The sequence below is a fragment of the Gavialis gangeticus genome, unplaced genomic scaffold (genome assembly GCF_001723915.1).
Source record: "Gavialis gangeticus isolate Ggan-Ray unplaced genomic scaffold, GavGan_comp1, whole genome shotgun sequence".
In the NCBI taxonomy this organism is placed as follows: Eukaryota; Metazoa; Chordata; order Crocodylia; family Gavialidae; genus Gavialis; species Gavialis gangeticus.
Window position 1 is genome coordinate 15,360,167 of NW_017729004.1, and position 22,503 is coordinate 15,382,669.

Consider the following 22,503-nt stretch of genomic DNA (forward strand, 5'->3'; position numbering starts at 1 on the left):
GGGGGGGGAGTGGGAGGGCCCCCTCAGGGCACTTGTGTATGGCACAGGCACTGGTGCCCAGTGGTGTTGGGCTCTGGCCAGCATGCCTCCAGCTCCCACACTTGCACCAGGGAAAGCCCTGTGCTCGATGCCACCATTTCCAGGGACCTGCACAACAGGTGAAGGGGAAGACAGTCAGCTCCAACATGGGGCTTCCCTCGGTGCACATGTGGGAGCTGCAGACATGCGGCAGCTGCAGACATGCGGCACAGAGCCTTCGCGATATAGAGATGGCTGTACTCCTCACCCCCTGGCTGGAGCCATGCTCTGCAGGATGCCAGCACTTTCACCCGTCACAAGCACCCTGAGCGCCCCCCTGCTTGCAGCTGCTGCTGGCAACAGGGACTGTGTGCGTGTGGGGGAGTGTGTGGGGCGTCTCCACACCCCCCTCACCCTGCCTCATACCCATACCCATACCCTGCCCAGCTGAGCTCTGCGCTCCCACCACTCCCACAGGCATGGGCTCTGTGCTACTCTCCACACTTCTGCTCAACTGCAGCTCTACCACCCATGCCCCCGCTGCTTCTGTACCTGCTGCCTGGAGTGAGCTGGACCCCTGGGAAACCAAGCAGGTTCCCATGTGGGTGGCTGCAGAAGTAGCAGCAGCAGCTGTGCCCAGAAGCTGAGTGCTGGGGGGCGGGGTGGGCTCTTGCACCCACGAGTGTGGGAGCGAGGTACAATTTGTGTATGTGGGGGGGGGTGCGCATATGCGTGGGCACCTCACTTCTACCCTTGTGGGCGGAAGGGCTGGACGGGGCACAATTCGTTGGTTGATGCCACGGGCTGAATGAAAGTGCCTGGAAATCTGGCTCATGGGCAATATTTTGCCTGCCCCTGTTCTAGCATCTTCTAATTTGAGTGCTTGACTTGGCAACCTTAATAATGTTCTTTTAAAATGTACTTTGGATACATACATATGTGCACACACACATATATGGGGAAGGAGGGAGGTAGATAGAAACTAATTTCCCTTCTCAAGTTAATTAGCTTACAATTTTGGAGCACGTACAACATTTCTTGAAGTTCCTACACTATTTGGCCTGTTGGACTTTGCATCCTAGAGTAACTCATTTCATTGTGCAACAGTTGACTTGTTTCAAGATCTGAACACATATTCATGCTTCCTCAAAGGGCTAAACTGACCTCACTGAATTTGTGAGAGTGGGCAATAACTGTCTCGTACTCCCACAGGGAGAGAGAAAAAAAAAATCACAAGACAGTTTAAAAGTACAGTATAATCTGCTTAAAAGATCTCATAATTTTGGGGCGGGGGGGGGAGAGGAAAGGAGGGATTCTCGTTCACCTGCAATTGCCACAATAACTGGGGAAGAATTCTGAAGCGTCTCAGCACAAAAAGCAATGAGATATATCCCTAGGCATGTACAGGGACGTAGAGAAACACTTAAAGCATGGTACTGCAGGAATGCCCCCACTCATGTGAGACTGATATGATAACTTGAGTGGTAAAACCTGGGTGTCAGTCCCCCATGTTATCTTGCAAGTGAGAAACGTACCATGAAGATTATGCTTCCAAGCTGGGTAGATGATCATAGCAAAAAGGATGCATACAACATAGCCAAGAGAAGCACACAGAAGAAGATTCTAGCTGAACAACATGGGAATTGGCATATCAGGGAGAATGAACGGAGTTTGTGTGCACAGCCTAAAACTAGCAGGTATTTTATAGTCTACTTCTTAAAGAATGTGAATGTGCACCAAGATAACACAGACAAGCTTGAATATAGATTAAAAGAAGACTGTTATTCGACTACAAGGCAAAAGAATTGCAGTTATCTAGACAGGAGACAATGGAGGACACAGACAGAGATAAATGCATGAATAGATGGAGTTGGATATTGTTATGCTGAACAGTTTGAATAGCACCATCTTAGGCAGACAGTGCTGACACCATGGAGTAAAGACAGCTCCTTGTGAGCACAGGAGAAAATTTAGATGGGATTACAGGCATCAGAGGACAATGCCATGGGGTGGTAGAATAAGAATGCCACACATTAATATTCTACAATGTCAAGCAAAATATAGCAACCACTGCTGGAATAAGGGACGTGTTTATACAATGACTTGAGATTTCCATGTGGGGAACAGTGTTTTTCCTGGTGTGCAGGGGGCAATCGTTACTATAGCTTGTCTAAGCACTTGACATAGAGGTGGAGATGAAGTGGAGCTGCCCTTTGCATACAGGGCTGACCACTGTCTTATGCATGGAGGATTCACAAGAAGAACGCTGCCAAGCTTAAAACACTAAGCAAACCTGGCATTTTAGAAGGGAGGGATCTCAGAAAAGGGGGAGGCAAGTCTCAGGGCTTTCACTATTTTTAAAGATCCACACCACAAGCACTTCAAAAATAAAGCTTGCGCTCCTTGCTTTTCTGTCCCAGGTGTTAAATTAGAAGGACAAATCTCACAGCTGTGGACCTCTGGGAAAGCAGTGGGGAGACCTTAGGAGATCTCAGACACCAATTACAAGGTTAAGGGTTCATTAGCAATATCCCAAATCCCAAGAGAGTGTGTCTGAGTCTAGAAGCGTGCCCTAGGGCCTTGCAGCTAGAAACTGCCGTTGGCTCTGCCTCTCTCTCTAAACTCCACTGGGCTGTCATAGTGTAGCTCCACACTGGCATGTCTACCTTCCTAGTTAGCACAGATTAATTTTAGCAACATTAAAAAAACCCCAACCCAACCTTGGTTGCTTATATTTAAAAAAAAAAAAAATGGACCCAATTTCTAAAATGTAATTATAAATTTACAAAATTACTACATTACAAAGGAATAGCCATAAGCTTCCTGATTCCTGTTAACAATTGACTCAATCTGGGCTAGGTACTAAGAACTGTAGCCCAGTAATCTCCTTATTTTTAGTATAAATTATTACTAAAAATGAAAATGTCCTTGAGTGGAAAAATTGTTACCATTGCCTTATGTGACGCAGGTATGAATTTATTGATATACACAATCATATGTCATTCTACTGTTTAAATAACACAACATGTTGTTTCTGATTTTCTTACTTACATCTTTCAGGAGCCTGGTCAATATGGTCTGGACAAAGGAGGGAGAAATTACTGAAATCCTGAAAGGTGCCTGCTCCAGCAGCACAGGGGTAATGGTACATCAGGGTACATATCTCTTCACAGCATTTGATAGTGGCTCCAAGGTGCTTACAATATGCACATCGCTGCAAAACAGACATGCGAGTCTTTTTAATATAAAAGCAAATACAAAAATTACAGTTCAGGGTGGAAACTCTTATTGCACAAATGAGAAAATTCATTGTTAAGGAAGCTGAAGCAATGCAAATGGGCCTGGTCATGTAAGCAAGTTACAATCACGTATTACCCAACAGTTTTCCCCTTGGCAGGGGTGGCTCACAGCACTGTTTGGTACTTTGTCCTAGTCTCTAAGGCTGCAGACAGATTTGACATCTGAAACATTTCCAAGTGTAACAGCTTTGGAAATGTTTAAAAAAATGTAGTTTCAGCTACTGGACAGATATACAGTCCTTGTTGTGCCACACTGATGAAAACTGCCACAACTGCATGAAGCAGTATGCTTTCCTGCTATGGGGCACTACAGGGGGCTGCAGTGACTTCACTATAGGGGTGGAGGGTGGAACAGACTGTGCCAAGGCCCCTGGACCGCCTGTGTATCTTAGGGCTGCAGCTCTGCTACCCCACATCCCCATGGCGGCAAGCACCCTCCCTGCTGCTGTATTTCTGCTCTCCTGGGCTGCGTCCAGACAAGCACAGCCATGCAGTATGTGGCACTGCAGACACATATGCAGTGCCACATACAAGTATTCTCCACACTGCAAAGGCACATGGCCTGATCGTGCACTACACTGGGTTTTTTTTCTTGCGGTTTTTGACCCCTGGATATCCAGGGGTTAAAAAAAACCAAAAAAGTGTGAAGAAAAAAAAACCTGGAGCAACACACACTCAGCCAGCACGTGCTGCTGAAAAGCGGAGCCAGCCCACCCAGAGTTGCACTCCACTGCCAGACAGGCTCCGTGTGCCAGAATCCCCATGGCTGCAGCCCCAGGAAGCCCCCAGGATCCCAGGTAAGCCTGCTGGGGCTAGCACAGTGCTGTCCCCAACCTCCCCTACCCCACCCCACCTGGGGCAACTTGCTGCACGCCGAAGTGTGCATGGCATGGGCATTCCCCAGGGACAAGAAGATGCGCCGCTGCTACTTGTCCCTAGGAAACCAAACATACATGCACATCTGGATGTGTCCCTAGAATGTCATTCCCACCAGATCCAGGAGAGCAGAAGCAGAGACAGGTGGGGACTGGGGGCTGGGGAGGCAGAATCCCAGCTCTGGTGGCAGGGAGGCATTGGGTTCTCTTGCATCCAGCAGCTTGCGGGGGGGGGGAAAAGGGGTGGGAGACCAGATAAAAGCACCCCGAAAGAGGAGTGGCAGAAGAGTACCTACTGACAGTTTGCCCTACTCTCTCCTTCCCTCCCCCAACTCTCATCCCAGGAGGTATTATTTCAGACCACTCCCACTATCGCTGGAGCACTCTGGAATGGTTCAACTCTCTGTCCATACTTCAAAGCTGAAGATTTCTTCAGCTGGATTTTCCAGGGTACAAGGAGATACTTAACGCTGCCCCCTACAAAGTCAACAGTAAAATTCCCCCTGAATTCATGAGATCAGTTTGAACAAAGCTGAGCGCCAGAAAACCACAATGTTCAGCCACTAACTACTTATCTTTGGAGAAACATCATGTGGTTATCCCTTAGAAAAGCACTGATTACATACAACCAACATCTTAAGTATTTACTGGTCTACATAAACAAACTTGTCCACTGTAAACCAATTTGTTTCCAATAGTAAATCTGCACTCACAAATTTAACAGTTTTTGACAAGAGAATATAGACTCTATTGTCTTAATTCTAGTCTTTTCTTTATACAGAGGCCTGAGAACTATTTTAGAATACTTTAGGCAGAACTATGCATGGTGGCAAGGGCTTTGGTTATAAATGGGATAGCTCCAATCTTGTAAAACAACACTGTATGTTATAACAAGCAATCACATGAGGGTAAACAGAAGATAGTGGGTTCTACTGAAAATACCAACACATCAGTATGAAACAATCCTCTCTGGAAGGGTGATGATTATTTAACCTAATATCCTTCTCCTATTTCTAGTTTCTACAAGCAAATGCTACAGACAGATTTTGCAAGTAATAGATGAAAAAGTTAAACATTACTGATCTGCATACGTGAAAAGGATAATTTCTTAGAAAGAACTACTAATTGACCCCCCACCCCCACCCCTTTACTGAAAGGGGAAGAGAGTCCATTATCCTTCCTATAAAATATCACCCACGCCTTTCTGATTCAGTTCATCAGGCCTTTTACTTCTTGGATGTCATTACAGTCCCCAAAGCACTGTAACATGCTTTTGCACTCTTTCACCAAGGCAACAATATTTTTTTTGGATATCATACAGCTCTGCAGAAAATTTGGAATAAACTTCTGAAAAACAGGTCAGTGGTTTATAATGACGTGTATAAAATATACATGTAAAATCCTTGCCTCTTGTATAAAATGTAAAGCGCTGGGTGAGCTTATTTTTTTCAGCACTAAAATACACACTTTAGCAATGCTGGCATATTAGATTACTGATGCATTAAGTGACAAGTAGACTCCAAACAGAAACAATATATACAGAATTTTAAGAGATCCATAGCATTGCTACTAAACCTTATACACACAAGACAAAATATATTATAGAGAATATCTTAATCCTTCAACATTTCAAGAGCTTTGCACAAGGCATGAAATTATGCTCTGGCAAGCCTCTGGATATAGACAGCATCTTGTTTTAAAGCAACGACTGTGAGGATACATGCCCAAGTTAATTGCTAAATGGACATTCTTAAAGCCAGACTAAACCTATAGCCTTACGAAAACATCTACCTGAACTGCCAAGTGACAGTGGAAAGACAGTGGAGGAGAACAAACAGCTACTTTACTTGCAATTTAAAAAAAAAGAGAAGTTATTCAGCCAACAAAATATGACATTTGATTGGGGACATGTAGTACCAAGTCTTTTGGGCAGACTGGCCAAATGTGTGGGGAAGAAAGTGCCAACTGAATGTACGACATGACAAATTTAACTGAATTAAGCTTTCCTGAAGGTACAAAGTCAATCGCCTCCTGTCCAGCATTCAAAATTGCTAGGAATAAGTGCTTTGCCTTCCAAAAGAATGTGCAAAGTTGAGCTATATATAAAATAAGTTTGGCTCTCCAAGAAGCATTTGTACAGTCACTGCTTTAGAGCTCCACAAAAATAAAAGCATAAAGCTTAGATTATACAGATCAATTTATGTACAGACATGACATACAAGGGTTAAAAACAAGTCTTATTGTATGGAGGAAAACACTTGATGCTTGCACTGGCTTGGTTGTCTAGGGGACATGATTAGCAAATGGGTTCGAGGAGCCCCTGGAACACAAGGAACAAAAGAGGATGACAAAAATAATAGCTGGTCTTTTTGGCAGCCTCCAATTTTAAAACATTTTGACAACAAGATTTTGAAGACCGAATATCACATGGCCAGATGCTGCACAGGACACAAGATGGGACCGATTCTGATGTGCTGAAATCCCATGGCATGAAGTTTCTAGCTTCATATGTTGCAGCTATATCTTTCTGTTTCACTGAGAGATCTCTCTGCCTCACTCCATAGTCAACACTCAAATCGTAGAGCTCAAGAAGGAACACACTACATGCTTTGTAGGATCACTTAGCCCCTAGAACAGGTATTTTGCAACAAAACTAACTCTTTAGAAAATGTGTACATAGACATTATGTATCTAATGAGAAACACCAGTGAATCACTGAATATTTAAAGAATCAAAGCATTACACAAAACTTTGAATCATCAAGACAACCAGCATTAAGGACATGTAAGACCTCTAGTCTGGTTTCAACCTGTCAATCCAAAATGGTACATAATGGCTCCTTGAGGTTGGTTTAGGAAGCTCCTTTTGCCATTTTTTTCACAGAGGATGGTGCAAACTGAATCATCAGAAATGAGCAAGATATGGAATAAATCTGAGAAAAAAAATGCCAATCACGTGCTGATCTACCTCATCACGTAAAGATGTTGGGAGAAAAATGGAAGCCTAAATTACATTTCTTTGAACCCTTCAAACCCATCTGCTAAAACTACATTGGCAATGGAAAGCATTTGGCCGCTAAGCAAAACACACACTTTGTAAACAATGTGGTACGTATCATCTGAAGCAAAGAATATCAACATTTGCTGAATTTATAAGATAAAGTGATAAAGCAGTCACAAGTAATAAATCTCCATAGGGAGTTTTTGCAGCAGCTGTTGACTAGAAGACTTGCTTTTCCAGCAAGAGAAGCCAGCACTTCTCCAAAATTAGACTGCAAGTTTTGACCCAAGAAGAACAAGTATGTAGTTATTATAAATCACTGACTGACCTTTGTGAAGAAAGAGTTCAAAAGCACATGAATTAAATATTTTTAAAGCTGTACTAAAGAAAAGCTCCCAGAACCAATGTCACTTCAGCTTTCTACTGATAAAAATTTATCATCAGGACATTAGGGGAAAAAACCAAAACATTCTCTAGCCAGTACAGGCATCTTTTTCCTTCACATTCAAGATAATAAGAGAGCAAAGGAAAAGAATGGAGTTTTCAAGTTGACTGACAGGATGATAAGGAATCAGCTAGAGGCGGTGACAGCACACAGGCCTCTTTTAAAGTATTCTAGGTGCAGGGATTAAAAAAACCTGGCGAGATATCAAAGCAAACAGAGAACTGTGGCTCAGAAAAGAGAAGTATCAAAAGTTTTACAGGCTCCTGTACTGAAGAAAATACCTTTCACAGTATCAGAAAATTAGCTAGAAAGTTCACTGTTTGTTCACGGCTCATTCAAGAACATGAGTATTGTTAAAGGGTGAACAACAATATATGGCTGTGGCACCCATCTGGGGAGGGATAGGGAGGGACCCAGGCTCCATGCTCTGCTCTGTTGCAGTAGCCTCTGCCCCCTGTGCATGGCAGCTGGGGTTTGGGCACTGCTGCAGGGGGTGCGAACCCGGGTCCCTGGCTCCATAGCCCTAGCAGTGGTGGGCCCCCTCTGGCAGGGAAAACACAGCTGCAGCTGGAACCGCATCCTGGTTAGCAAAGGGGGCAGGGGGATTTCTGATTTTCCATGTTTAATCTGTCCATCCTTCCCCCCAAGAAATCAAACTCAAAATTTATAGATATTTAGAATTTATTTTACTATAGTGATTAAGGCACTGGGGTAGGCTTCCACATTGCTTTAAAATTGTAAAGATTTCAATAAAATAGTGTGTTCAACTGATACATACATATACACACACGTCGTTTCATTTTAAATCACGGAAAAAATGCAGATTTTGGGGGTTGTAATCAGAATTTGCAATATTCAAACAGAAAACCAGGATCCCAGATTATAATTTAACATGATTTTTCAAAGAACCTGCAACTTCTAATACGATCTTTAAAGCCAAGATTGATAACTAAGACGACACTTCTTTCTCTCAGTTTGTAAATGACACATTGCTCATCTTGCAATATTAATCAATGATGAAATATAACATTCTCTCTAAAACTGTTTGAAAAAAACAAACAAAGGTTGCAAAATCCAACATGAAAGAGTTAGGAAACGACAAATTAAAGTTTACTGAAGCAACGATGCCCTTGACAATATGGCGTCTAATTCAGTCTTTAGTGACATGGCCGTAGACTAGTTTTACTACCAAACTCCAACAAAACTCTACTGGACACATGGAAGATTCCAGAGGCTCATCCCCTGATTACTCTTTTCCAAACTAAGATTACCTAGTTCCTTCAACTCTTCCTCATATGTCTTGCATTTCAATTGTATTCATAGCCTTCTGGATCCTCTCCAGTTTCTCTACATCCTTCTTTAAACATGGTGTTCAAAACTAGATGTAGTGGTCCAACCGAGGCCCAAGCTGTACCAAGTAGAAGGACACTAGCATCTCCTGTATAAGGCTTCTGTTGAGGTGACCCCAAAACTGCATTTGCCTTCCTTGAAACAGCATCTCATAGTGATTTGTGTTCAGTTTGTGATCTACCATAATTCCCAAATTCTTCTCTGCAGTGCCACTGCTAAACTAGTCATCTCCCATTTTGAATTTATGCATTTGTTTTTCCTTCCCTGCATATGGTAGCATATATTCGTCTTTGCTGAATTTCATTTTGTTGTCAATGGCTAATGTCCCAATTTATCAAGAGTGCTCTGAATTTTACTCCTATCCTCCAAAGCATTTGCAACCCCTCCTAGCTGTCTCATATACAAATTTTATCAGTATGCTCCTTCACAGCAAGTAGCATATTGATAACATTTGTAGACGCTGCATCCATGCGCTAATAAAACTGACAAACACCGGACCCAGAACAGACCCCTGTGAAATCCTAGTTGAGATTTCCTGCTAGTCTGGTATCAATCCATGACCAGTTCATCTTTTGTTTTCAGTTATTCAACTAATTATGTATCCACCTAATGCTAATTATATCCACTCCATTTTTCTCCAGTGTTCTTATGAGAATGGGACTATGGATATGTGGGGATTGTTAACAGCTTTACCAGTGCCGGATTTAGACTTAAGCTACAGTTTAGGGCCTCACAATATAAGGGGCATCTAAATAAGAAAAAAAAGTCTGGGCATTTACGTTCTAATATGACATTATTTATATATATATATATATATATGAGAGAGAGAGAGAGAGAGAGAGAGAGACAGACAGACAGACAGACAGACAGACATACACGCACACACACACACACGGCTCCACAGCTGTTATTCACATTGCGTTCATAAATTTGTGCAGAAATAACAACAATTCATCTTAAAATTTCATGAAAATCCATTTTCATGGATTTTGTGGATTTTTTTTTGTTATCGTATGGGGCCTCTTAAGCTGGACATAGTTTAGGGCCTCAGAGTGTCATAATCCGACACTGAGCTTTACTAAACATCAAGTACATTATGTCTACTGCATTTCTTATATCTACCAAGCCAGTTACCCTATCAAAGATGATCAGATTAGTTTGGCGTGAACTGTTCTTTCAATACAATATGTTGTGTGTATACTATTAAGTTATTCAAATAGTAAAGTAAGTGTCAACAAAAATCACTGCACATATTCAATTATGCGTACATTTTACAGCATGTTAAACGGGATAGGCCTGGGGAGCAATTTTGGATCAAATACACATGCATGTAAAATGCAAGAACTTCTGGTCTTGGATACCTTCCCCATCACTGAGCACCTTCTTAGTATTCCTTCCCCACTGACTGCAATCAGCACCTCATTGTTCGTAATTCTTATTTCCTTGGCTGTTCCTAAATTGTGCTCTCCAAATGGCACAGAGTCATTGTAAACAAAATCCTACATCTTCAGTTCGCTAATTTTTGTAAATTGAGCTCAAATAAAGCAATTAGATGGCATACTTCAAAACTACCAGCTTGAAACGTTAATATAATTTCTAACCTAATAAAAGCCTCCTATGTTTTATCTGGCTGATGCTTTCAGTTTTCTCAATTTGACTAAATTAGTCAGTTATACATATTCCTCCCACCCTGCCTCCCAAAACATTATTTCTCTAAACATTACATACTCCTGTGTTGTTTGTTTGTTTTTTTTAAATTTACAAACTTCTGAAGAGAAAACATCAAAGCTCCATTATTGCCTATCTCATAATTACGCGTATTGCATTATTCACGTTCTTTGGAAAACTACTCCAGAATTTGATACCTTGACCTAGAATTTTAAAACTCTTTAATTGTTGGTCAAGCACCTAGCAGGTATACAACCGGTTTTCTACAGTGTGCTTCAGTAGCTAGTGAAGAAAAGCTGCCAACTTTTTGTACTGAATTGCACACAACATTAAGTCTGATACTTAGCAGAAGCCATAACTGTTAAATAAATTATATCCTTTTGATGAATATCCTTATTTGAAAACAACATTGATTCTTCTAACCCTTTAGCAGTGTCCCAAAACAGATGTGCACAACTGCAAATAATGTTTGCTTTCAGGTTTACGAAGTGTGATGACATTTTTACAATCATGCATGAGCCCCTTTACCCAGGAGTAAAATAAACCATAATAATTCTTCACCATCTGTTTGTTAATTTTGCATTCATTTAACTTTGCATTTTAAACTAATAATCATTTTCTTATAATATAGTTTGCTCCACTGGTAGAAATTACAGCTGTTCAATGAAAAAAAAGAATAGTTTATAATAGTACAGAGAATATCTATAAATGATTCTATTGCTCTTAATTATAGAGGTATTAATGCCATCAAAAGGGAAAGAACTGCCAAAAACACTGTTCTGTTTTATGTGCCATTGATCTCCTTCATACATGTAGATATTTACTGTCCCAATATCCATTCCCACCTGGCCCCTGGTATATTAAAATACTCTCTCCCTCATCAACTTTCTTAGTAACTTTACACTGTTCTCTATAATAGGATGAAACCGTCTGCCTATTATCTTCCAACTTGTCCATATCACTTGATCTATAAAATGCAAGATCAAATGATTTGCTGTGACTGTTTGATTCGTAAGCGGCTACAATTAAACCAGGATTAAAACACATGAGGTGAAGCTGTATATGGCAATGTTTATAATAAAACTGGGATAACCCATACGCTCTTAAAATCACAAGCCATTGTTTAAATGATACTAATAACCTAGGACTCGTCTACTGGAGCCCGTACAGAGAGGTAAAGCAGCTGCCAGCAGGCTTCTGCTTCTTCTCCCAAATGGGTGGGTGGGGTATTGGGCAAACCATCAATGCCTATGCACTCAAACCAGCAAAAAGGGAGGACTAATCTGCGCTAGCAAAAGGGCTAGAGCAAGAGGGAAGCAGCAACCAGACTGAGCTTTCCAGTCAATCTTCTGGGGGCTGCCCTGGGTGCATTCAGTAGGCAGATCAGCCCCCCAAGGATGGCTGTAACCTAGTGGTTCTCAACCTTTGTAGACTCAAGGCAATACCCCTTGTCAGACTCCCGGCACCCCTCAGAAAATGCCTATTCATAACTTTCACTCATTCCTTGACTATGGAAAAATACTAGAGCAATTCTTCTGTTGCCAGAAACTAAGAACATAACAGGTCAGAATGTTGCTGACACTATGGATTCCTGTTTGAAATCTGTGAGTTGATCTTGTGAATTGTACATATGTTTGCACACCTAACAATGCTAATATTGAGCAGCATCCTGCAGCACCCCTGAAATGGATCTTAATACTCTCCACAGTGCTGTGGCACCCTGGTTGAGAATCACTGCTGTAACCAATCAGGATTACAATCCTATTCTCAGAATATAAAAGTTTTTAGGCCTTACCTGAATAATCACCTGCACTTCCACCTAATAACTTCTTTAAGAACCAAATCCTGCTCAGCTTACTCATGCAAGCAGCCCCAATGCCGTCAAGGAGACCATTCACGTCAGTATGATGAGAAAGATCTGACCCACATTTTCTAAATACTAGACTGCACTGCAGTGTGAAAACAAATGCAAGATTAGCTTTTGAATACTTTAGCACTGGCCAAAAATTCATTAATGAACTACCCCCAAAGCAAGAGGGCATATACCGCAAACTGGATTTACTCTAATTGAAAAAGTTAAACAAAGTGTACAGAATACCAAATTACTGCACAATGTTTTAATAAAGTTGATATTTAGGCAAGAGACTAAACAAATGAACTGTATGGAACAGGTCCACAAAATACTGAAGAGACATAGGTGACCACTTGCAGTGGTATGTGGTGCTTGGCTTCTCATTCTACCTGCCTCCCGAGTACTCTGACCTTTAGCTTCTCAGATGAGTGAACACTGTTGCCAGGTCCGACCTTTACTTAGGGACTTATCCGTCACAATATTCTGGGTCTGACATAAAGCAAACGTTTTCACGGTGCCCAAGGCAAAATCTGATGTGATGGATGCGTAATTGTAACTGTCTACCTGATAATCCACTACCTACTCAGTCTCAAAAAATAATAATTAAAAAAAAAAATCACCTATTTAAGATTTTCCAAACGTTAAAATCTGTTACCTTGGAAACCACACCAAATTGGCTTGCATTTTTTTATAAATATTTAGTTTTTTCAGTTTCTACAGAGAAGTGGACACCAGCACCATTTTGCTTTCCGTCTTTACAGATTTGTTTTTTCCTGAAAGTCTCCAGCCATTTTTAAAGCGTTATCATCAATTGGCAAAAATAAAATTGCACATCCCTTCGGAAATGTCACCTACATTTTGTTACAAGTAGCACCTACTATTGCTGTAACTAAAAATAGGGGGGTGGCGGGAAACCAGCATTGGCTTATGTATCTGAAGCATTTTGTGTATCACCAGTTTCACTATTTATCTTTCATGGCCTGTCAGTTTCTCCAGTTGTTTGCGAAAGTCTTTCATGTAGCAGAGGAGAAACAAAGACACTTTTAGAAAAATGCAATCTTAGAAATATGCCATTTTAAAACAGGGAACAGAGGAAACTCTGGGCAAATGCAACATAGTACTTGGAAACATTTTTTACTACTTATTTACAAATGATTGGATATCTAGTTTATGACATCTCTTTAAAAAGTAATCTAAAGCAATTCAGTGTCAAAACCACCAATTTTAACCATAATTTTTGCACTGCCAGCTTAAAGCGAACATAAGAAGCGATTTGTTGCCCTCTCTCTGCCCTCCAGTGAGGTGCCCAAGGAAATGCTGCCATCTTTAAAAGTGATATGCATCGGCACACAAAAATACAACAGCCCAAGAACAGCTCTTCAACATTATGGGAGTTGCTAATTTAAGGAATGTGCCACTTCATCAGGTGGAGTGATTAACACAGGGGTTCCCAGCTGTGGTTTGCAGAACAATGGCATGCCACCGGCAACTGCCAAGTAAGCCGTCAGTAGCTGACCTGAGTGCATCAGCTCTACTCTTTTTCTGCCTGAACAAATGAGACAGACTCGTGAAGCATATAACGCAGTGTTCACATTTTTAAAGGACAAAGGCAAAAAAAAGGTAAAATGCATTAAAAAGTAAGGATCTCAAATCACCTGCCACCGAGATATTATGAAACACTGAATGAGAGGCAAACTGGTCTGCGATCAGTGTACAACGGTTCATTACACAAAACCCTTGCATGCAGTGGAATCCACATTACAAAATGAATTTGACAACAGAACTACACTGGGCCTGAAACATTTATTCCCCCTCTCCAATTCTGGGCCAGATCTTACACCACTAAAGTCTACAGAAACAAGATTAAGACCTTCATCAATACATAAAGTTTGTAATCAATGGTTCAATTCTGCAAGCTACTAAGGGCTCCAGCCTTAATCCAGCAAAGAACTTAAATTTGTGTTTAAAAGCAATCTGAAGCCAACCTATTCAATGGGACTAACTCATTAGCTTAAACACATACTCATGTGCTTTGCTGGATAGAGGCCAAAGTATTTATCACCTTTCAGGATCAAGCCCAAACTAGATATCCTCAATTTAATGAAATTTGTAATCTTAAGAAAAAGTATTACTGCACCAAATAATTATATTTTGAATGTGGTTAATTTAGAACAACTGCAGCAGTTATATCTTTTTGGTAAACATTTTACCTTTTTAAAAAACTCATTATTGTAAAGAAACATGTAAACTACATGCTGAAAACATAAAAATATTTTTCACAATCACATGAAAATGTAACTTAAATGAAAAAAATGCAACAAAACCAAACAAGTAGTCAGTTAATCTAAAAAACCCAACCAGCCTTTGATACAGGCCTACTAACATACATGTAAATAATTTATCCCATGGGATTATTTCCCATTTACTTGTGTGTGTATATATATCTGTAATACGGCAAAAATTTGAAAGCATGCACATTCTTTATTCCTTCACTGTACCAAGTGCAATGAGGTTCCAAACCTGATTAAAACTTTGGGGTATTAATTATAGTGCTTACTGTAATGATAATTTATCTAGGTTTTTCCAGAAGTAACCTCCACAAAAAAAGCTTGCAACATTAAGCCCTAAACCATTTTTACTCAAAATAAGGATTACATAGAGACCAAAAGATAACTCTGTTTAAAATTTCGGTTTACTACTGCTTTCTAAGGGTGTGTACAAGCATTCAATTCCAATGGATGAAGTTCATTCAGCCATTTAATGGAAGCTGTTTGAAATTCTGCTTACTGAAACCTGTACAAGCATGCGAAGTGCTGTCTGCCTGCAACCCTAAAAGCAGCAGCCAGGGGGACCCAGAACATGCATCCCAGCATGCTTTGTATGCTCCTGTCTGGCTGGATACAGGTGTCAGCAATCAAGGACACAGGTTGGGCTAGGGCCAGAAGTTACACACAAACTGGTTTAAGTGATCGGAAACCAGTTTAAACCTGTAACAGAACAGAAATTCAGTGCACATAAACCACTTTCAAAATGGCTGGAACTGGTTTAAGGTAAACCTGGTTGAATGTAGTATCAGATTTAACCGATTTAGGTCAAACAAGTTTACAGAACTTCTGTCCCAGACCTCTTCCTGGTTTAAGTTAACTCACAGTCCCACAGCATCCCAGGATGCTTTGCAGCCCTGGGATAGGCTGGTCTGGTCTGTGCTAATTGCTTCAGTGCAGCAGGGTCGGCCCCACCCCTATCCTCCTTAGCTGGAGTCCTATCACTGCTCCGGATGGCTGAGAAGGGAGTGGGGGCGGGAAACCCTCTCCGGAGCACCTTCCTCATTGCTCAAGCAGCAGCAGCAGCGTGGCCAGACGTAGACTGAACCAGCAAGCAAGCAAATAGACGTTCCCTTTTGATTGATTCCTGAACGTATCCACATGCCTGTAGTGGCTCAGGCCAGAAGCCAAGGGCAGGGGGTGCTAAAGTGAGCCCTCCCTTCCCTTCTGCAGTGCCCAGAAGGCTGGAGGGAAGCTGAGCTGAGGGTAGGGGGTCTGGCCAGACCCTGGCCCTGGGCCTGAGGGGAAGTGGGGGAGGAGGGAAAGGGGAATCACAGAGAAGCGGGCCTAGCAGGAACCTCCAAAGGTCTCTAGTGTCTAGTCCAGCGCTGCCCGAGCCCTGGCCAGACCCTCCGTTACATGCACTGTACTCCAAGGAGCGGAGGGTTTGCTCGCAGTGCGCACAACAGAGAACACCCACCAGGGAGGCTCTGTACTGCTGGGAAAAAAAGCCACCAAGGGCTTCCTGTGGCCAGTTCTCCCCTTCACCCCCCACCCCTCCAGCCCTGAGCTCCAAGGCAACACTGCACAGAGCCCCCCTCCCCGGCCCCAGAGCAGGGGAGGATGAGGAGGGGCAGACCCCTGCCTGTCACAGCAGTTCCATAACAGTCCGGCCCAGCCCGGGCACAGGGAGCTGGGAGCAATCCTGGTGCACAGCTCCCGCAGCCCCAGCCTGAGCCCCCCCTTCTGTACTGCAAGGCAGAATCATACTGCAGTAGTCCCTACTCCAAACAGACACTAGGATGACAGTCGCAGAAAAGAGCATAAATCTCGACTCAGGAGAGTACTAAAAACTACTGCAATTTCCCACAAACAAGATTTCTTCATACTTCAGAAAACAAGAAAATGAAAAGGTTGTATTCATTCTGAGGCCAAGTGGGAGATATTTCAGCCCAAGAAATAGCGTGGTGTGGGAAAGTTACCAGATCTTGAAATCAGGTGCCTAGCATGAAAATACCACCTCCACTTGAACCATAGTGTCATTGCCTTCATGCTAAAGCAGCTTCAAAGAAAGACTTCAAGGAAAAACCAAGTGGAGTAGGTTCTATTTGGGCACATTATGACAAAAAATGTTTCCTATGCAATTCGTGCAAAAAAAGAAAAGCACTTTGAGTAACACACTCCATTGGTTCAGAACACATGCTAACAGTGTTACTTCAGAGCTTTCAATAAATTATTTCAGTAAGAGTTACTGAATAAAGGAAACCTGCACTGGAAATTCCTTCAGGAACATAGGCCCTTTCATGTCTCTCCGATAGGCCTTTCAGCTTTTATTTCTGTGCTATTGCTGCTTCTCTCTCCGTCTCTCCCGTGGTGCCCCTTGTCCATTCTGCTTCCAATGCTTTTCTTCATGGACTCTATAGCATCTGTTCTCTACCTCTAGTCTATTCATCATCACATCCTCTCAGAAATTTCTTTATAGCAATAACCTTGTTCCCCTCATTCTAGTTCCCAGATATTCAAAATCTAGAGTTCAAGAAATGAGTGTTTTTCAAAGCATTGTGGTTGAAGAAAACAAGTGAAAACTCTTCTAGGGCTGCCTCTGCTTTCTTGCATCAATGCCAAGGGGGCACTCTCACGGGCTCCTTCCTACAGAACTGGCACAGCAATGGCCAAGGACCCGGGAGAAAGACTGGAGAATCTTTGTGGGAGAAAGAGTAGGTGAGATTCAAAAACAAAATGTTTCCCTTTAATGAGAAGTGTCGTGTGATGTTTTTAAGAGTTAGAGGTTTACACTCCATTAGCACCTCTATACCTGCTTACTGCCACTTCCACCAAATAGAGCGCAATAAATGAATAAGGCAGAAGGCAGGGTAGATATGCACTTTATAGGCTAAATAAGATACATGTAGGACACAACCTTTCTGAACTCAAAGTTACTTTGGATGCTGCAAAAAGACAGCACAGAACAAATGAATAAGGATCACTGATGTAGTTTAATCAGAAAAGGGGAAGGAAACAGGAAAAGGGTTGTTTCCGTCTGTATTTTCAATGTCTCTGTTCAGGACATGTTGGATACAGCTTGTAAGTGACACAACAACACTTATTACTCTACAGGAAGCACAAAGCACAAACTTTTTAAAAAAAAAGAAAACAATTGAAAGAAAAAGTCTGTATATTCCTTTCTCTTCCTCCTTCCCTCCACCCTCTCAGCAGCCAAATGGTGCTCCAGGTTTTGGCTGACAGGTTAATACAACACTTCTTCTAGCGTACCCAGACTACAGATACTGAACTATAAATACTGATTACTTCTAGTTACATTCATCCCTCATAAAAACAAACCCTTATATCTCACCTTAAAACAAATTTTGTTTTTAGGCAACGGTTACAGGGAAGGCCTGAAAAATCAGTTTGTATTTATAAACGTTACTTAGAATGAAGTAACTTTACAGAAGCATAACAATAAATTGCTCTTTAATTAAAAACTCTCAACCAACTCTAATTCCTTGTCCTGATACTTTATGACACAAAGTATTATGCTACTATATTTTGACATCTAATCATGACAAAGCTTTTTATAACTCCTCTTGTCATATCATTTTATGATTCTCAAGATACTAATCAGACAGGGAAGGCAGGAAAATGGGGATGCAGTATACTGGCATAAACACACACTTTGCCTTACATAGCATATTTTATCACATACAACAGATTTTTTTTTCCCCCAAGATCAGTCTTTGGGGAAAAACAAAACAACCCCCCATTTTATTTGTATAAAATAACCCCCCCAAAAACAAAACAAAACCAAACAAAACTGGGCATGTGTTTTAACCAGGGAAGCTCTTTTCCTTGCTGGAAAAGAAGCAAGCCTGGAGACACTCTTCATGCCATGCAGCGGCCAAGAAGACAAAGTCCGGTGTTAACCCTGAACAATGTAACTTGTGTCTCAAGCTGCAAGTGAGCTGCTGGTAGTATCCTGATGAGGCCTGTAAGGTGGATGTAACATTTTATGTACAGAAACTTATATAAATAACTACTTACAGCAGTGATACTCAACCAGGGTGTTGTGGTGCTTGAGATCTTTTTAAGGGTGCCTCAGGGGGCCAAGCAATGTTAGCACTGTGAGGTGTACAAGCATGGTTCACAAGATAAACCCAGAGATTTCCAAGAGGAATTCATACCATTAGAAACATTGTGACCTGCTCTGGTCCTGAGTTCTTTGCAACAGAACTGCCCTATTATTTTTCTATAGTTGAAAAATCAAACGAAAACTAAGAGCTGGTGTTTTCTGAGAGGTGCCTGGAGTCTAAAAGGGCTGAAAACCACAGACTAACTGTGGCTACTGCTCTTGCAAGGGTCTGAGACCTAAACTTGTGTGATATACAAGGTCTGTTAAAAAAATATCGAGACTGACGCTACAGGAAACAAAATGTTTTATTTACAAGGGTTTTGACTTCATCTCCTTCAAAGTATGGTCCTTCTGCAGCCACACACTTCTCTCAACATTTCTGCCATTGTTGGAAGCACCTCTGATAAGAAATTTGTGGAATCGCTAAAAGCTGCTCAGTCACACTTTGTTTTCTGGTTTCCACATCAAAAAAAAATCTTCCTTTTAAGGTTTTCTTTAGTTGAGGGAAGATAAAAGAGTTGTATGAGGCCATATCAGGTGAACATGGAGACTGTGGCACTTGTGGGATACGGTGTTTGGCTAAAAATTGCTTCACAAGCTGTGCTGAGTGGGCAGGCACGTTGTCGTGGTGAAGCACCCAAGAGTCGGACACCCACTTTTCTGGTCATTTTACTCCCAAATCGCTGGATAGAATTGAATGACATGAACCAACAAAATGCCAACTTCTTCTGCTCTCTCTCAGGCAGTCAATCACCTATCATTTTGAAACAAACTGCCACCGCTGCCACATTTTCATTATTTCGTGATGCTGAGGGTTGTCCAGAACGCTCGTCACTTTCGACCGATGATCACCCTTCCTTAAACCAACGATACCATTCAAAAACTCTTGCGCAGCTCATAGTATCATCGCCAAATCCTATTTTAAGTAATTCAAATGTTTCACTTGCCATTTTCCCAATTGTCATGCAAAATTTAAAGCACATGCGCTGTTCTGGACACTGACATAACAAAAGGAGACGTGAGACACAAACGATCTTACTTCAACGGCTGGCCACAGAAAACTGGGGAAACACCATGAGCTGCAAACCTGTCCAGAGGAGTCCCAACATACCCAGACATGTTCAGCAAAGCCATGCCCCCCACCCAATACTTTGTACCACAAATACATGTTCAGTCTCGATAGTTTTTGAACAGACTTTGTGAAGCAAATCTTCCTGGGAACAGAGTACCCAGGAAGCCTGGCACTTCCAGGAGACAGTCTGGGTGAAGCAGCTGGCACCAGGAACTTCTTGGACACTTTGTATTCCCAGGAAGACCTACTCTATGACACCCAGTCAGCCACGATGCCAGAAAAATCTTTTTTTTCCCCCTACATTCTGCCTTTGAAAAACAAGGACGTGCATTTCATTTGGGAGCACGTTGTATGAGAGAAAATATGGTATTCTGAACTTTAAAGACAGGATTCTCCAGCTGGAGGCCACGAGCGGGCATTCATTTCTAGAGGTGGAAATTTCTCACAAGTTTCTAGCAGTGGTCCCCAGCAGGGGGAAAGGCTCCCTACACGTTCCCCAGCCTGTGAGCCCATGGTGTGAGGAACACGAGGGGAGCAGCCTCCTTCATTTTGCTCTACAAGGGGCGTGGAGGGAGCAAAAGTCTCAGCCTGTTCTCCAAATCGTGCAGTCCCCAGTCCTGGGAAGAGGCTGGAACTAATCCAGAAGAGGAGAGGAACAGCAGGGCAAACCCCCAACCCATTTCCCAAACCAGGAAGTCCCTGGCAAGTGGAAGAAATGGGGAGCTTTGCCCTGCTACTTCCCTCCCAGACCAGGAAGAAAATATGCAGGCATTCATTCCTTGCAACAGAGTTTCTCTCACAGGGAAGATTTTCTAGGCATCAACCTGGAAGACATTTCTCTCAGAGGACACATGTTTCTTCCAGGAAAAAATGAATGAACACTCCTAGTTTCTACTGTAAGAGTGGTGATTCTCCTGATAGAAACGTAATGCCCATGCATGGCCTAAAATCTACCGCATCCTCTCTCTATGTACCCAGATGCACCAAAGGCTGCCACTGGTCCCCATCACTTCACAGCGTAAGTCGGTCATTTAGGCTGGGCAGTCAAAGGCAACCAGATGCCGCGCCAACTCAATCACTTCCCAGCATGCCTGTGGCTACAGAATCTGAAGCCGTGCTAGCTTTACGGGCCTAAGCTGGGGTGGAGTTTTGCCTTAAAGTAGATAAGCAAGGTTCCAAGTCCAAATGCACAATCCATGCAGCATACACAAGAACGAGAACGGAAATACAAGGAGACTGAAAATCCTGCCAAGGATGGGAGGGGATTGTTTATTCTTATACCGATGGCTTTTCATGTGTATTAACACAGTGGGTGGGTACAAACATTACACTTAACACAATGTAAGTGTACAGAAAGAGCTTTTGAGCCACAGCAGAACAGATGTTCATGGCACATAAAATGCTTTAAAAGTGGAAGATCCCACTTTATGGGCCTTGTCAGACCTCACCTAGTAAGCCGAACAAACGTTAATCAGCTTAGTGCTGTTCAGCTTAGTGGAACAGTCACACCTTAAGGTGAAAAACCATCTCTGCCCCTTCACCTGCACAGTTGTGACTTATCACTAGAGGCCTGGTGAGCAGGGGCAGGACTAGGAGCTAGGGGAAGGACAGTCTCACCCTCCTGCCAGGCAGAGTGAGTGCTGAAACTCCAGCACCTCCTGCCACTCCTCAGACTGGCTTTGCTTCCAAGTCTAGTGAACCAGCTGGTGGGGGGTGGGACAAGACAAGACGGGGGGATGGGGGGGGAAGGCAGAGCAGGCAGAGAAAGAAGCTGCTCTGGCAGCCCCCTAGGAGGCATGCGGGAGCACCCCCAGTGGCCAGTGCAGGCAGGCAGGCTGTGAGCGAGCTCCCACCGAACAACGAACATCTGTTCAGTTGGCTCCTGCTCTAACTTATTGCACTTTAAGTAAAGCACAAAGTTAACAGTGCTTCCCTAGGGGATTTTTGAACATCTGTACTTAGCTTGAAATGCTATTTTTGGGAAAAAAGAGCATAGAAATGTTTTACTATTCTTGAAAATTTCTGGACTACTGAGTGCTCACCAAGGATCCTGGTTTTCCCTGATAAAACCATGAATTTTATTTTATGGAGACTGAAAAACCTGCCAAGGATGGGAGGGGATTGTGCTCTCAAGTGGAGCTTCCCCCTTGAGAACACAGAGGCAGAAAGGGATCTTGGAGTCAATAATGACTCCAAGATGAACATGAGCCGCCAATGCCAGACCGCAGCCAGCAAAGCCAACTGCACCTTGTCGTGCATCCAAAGATGCATCTCAAGCCGGACCAGAGAGGTGATACTCTCCCTCTACGCGACATTGGTCCAGCCTCAATTGGAGCACTGCGTCCAGTTCTGGGCACTGCACTTTAAGAAGGATGTGGCCTGCCTTCAGAGGGTTCAGAGGACAACCACCCACTTGGTTGGAGGGCAACAGGGCAGCACCTATGAGGAGGCTGAGGGACCTGAACCTGTTCAGCCTCAGCAAACGGAGGTTGAGGGTAGATTTAGTGGCTGCCTACAAACTCATTAGGGGA

General features: G+C 42.6%; 1 protein-coding gene across 6 annotated transcripts in view; it reads right to left on the bottom strand.

Annotated features, from left to right (window-relative positions):
- Positions 1-22,503, bottom strand: part of KMT2C (lysine methyltransferase 2C) — a 246,640-nt gene that overhangs the window by 192,127 nt on the left and 32,010 nt on the right. For all 6 annotated transcript variants that reach the window (XM_019508137.1, XM_019508136.1, XM_019508134.1 and 3 more), the window contains exon 2: positions 3,070-3,232. In XM_019508137.1, the coding sequence (XP_019363682.1) occupies positions 3,070-3,169 (100 nt within the window). In that variant the 5' untranslated portion in view covers positions 3,170-3,232. The remainder of the gene's footprint in view (positions 1-3,069; positions 3,233-22,503) is intronic.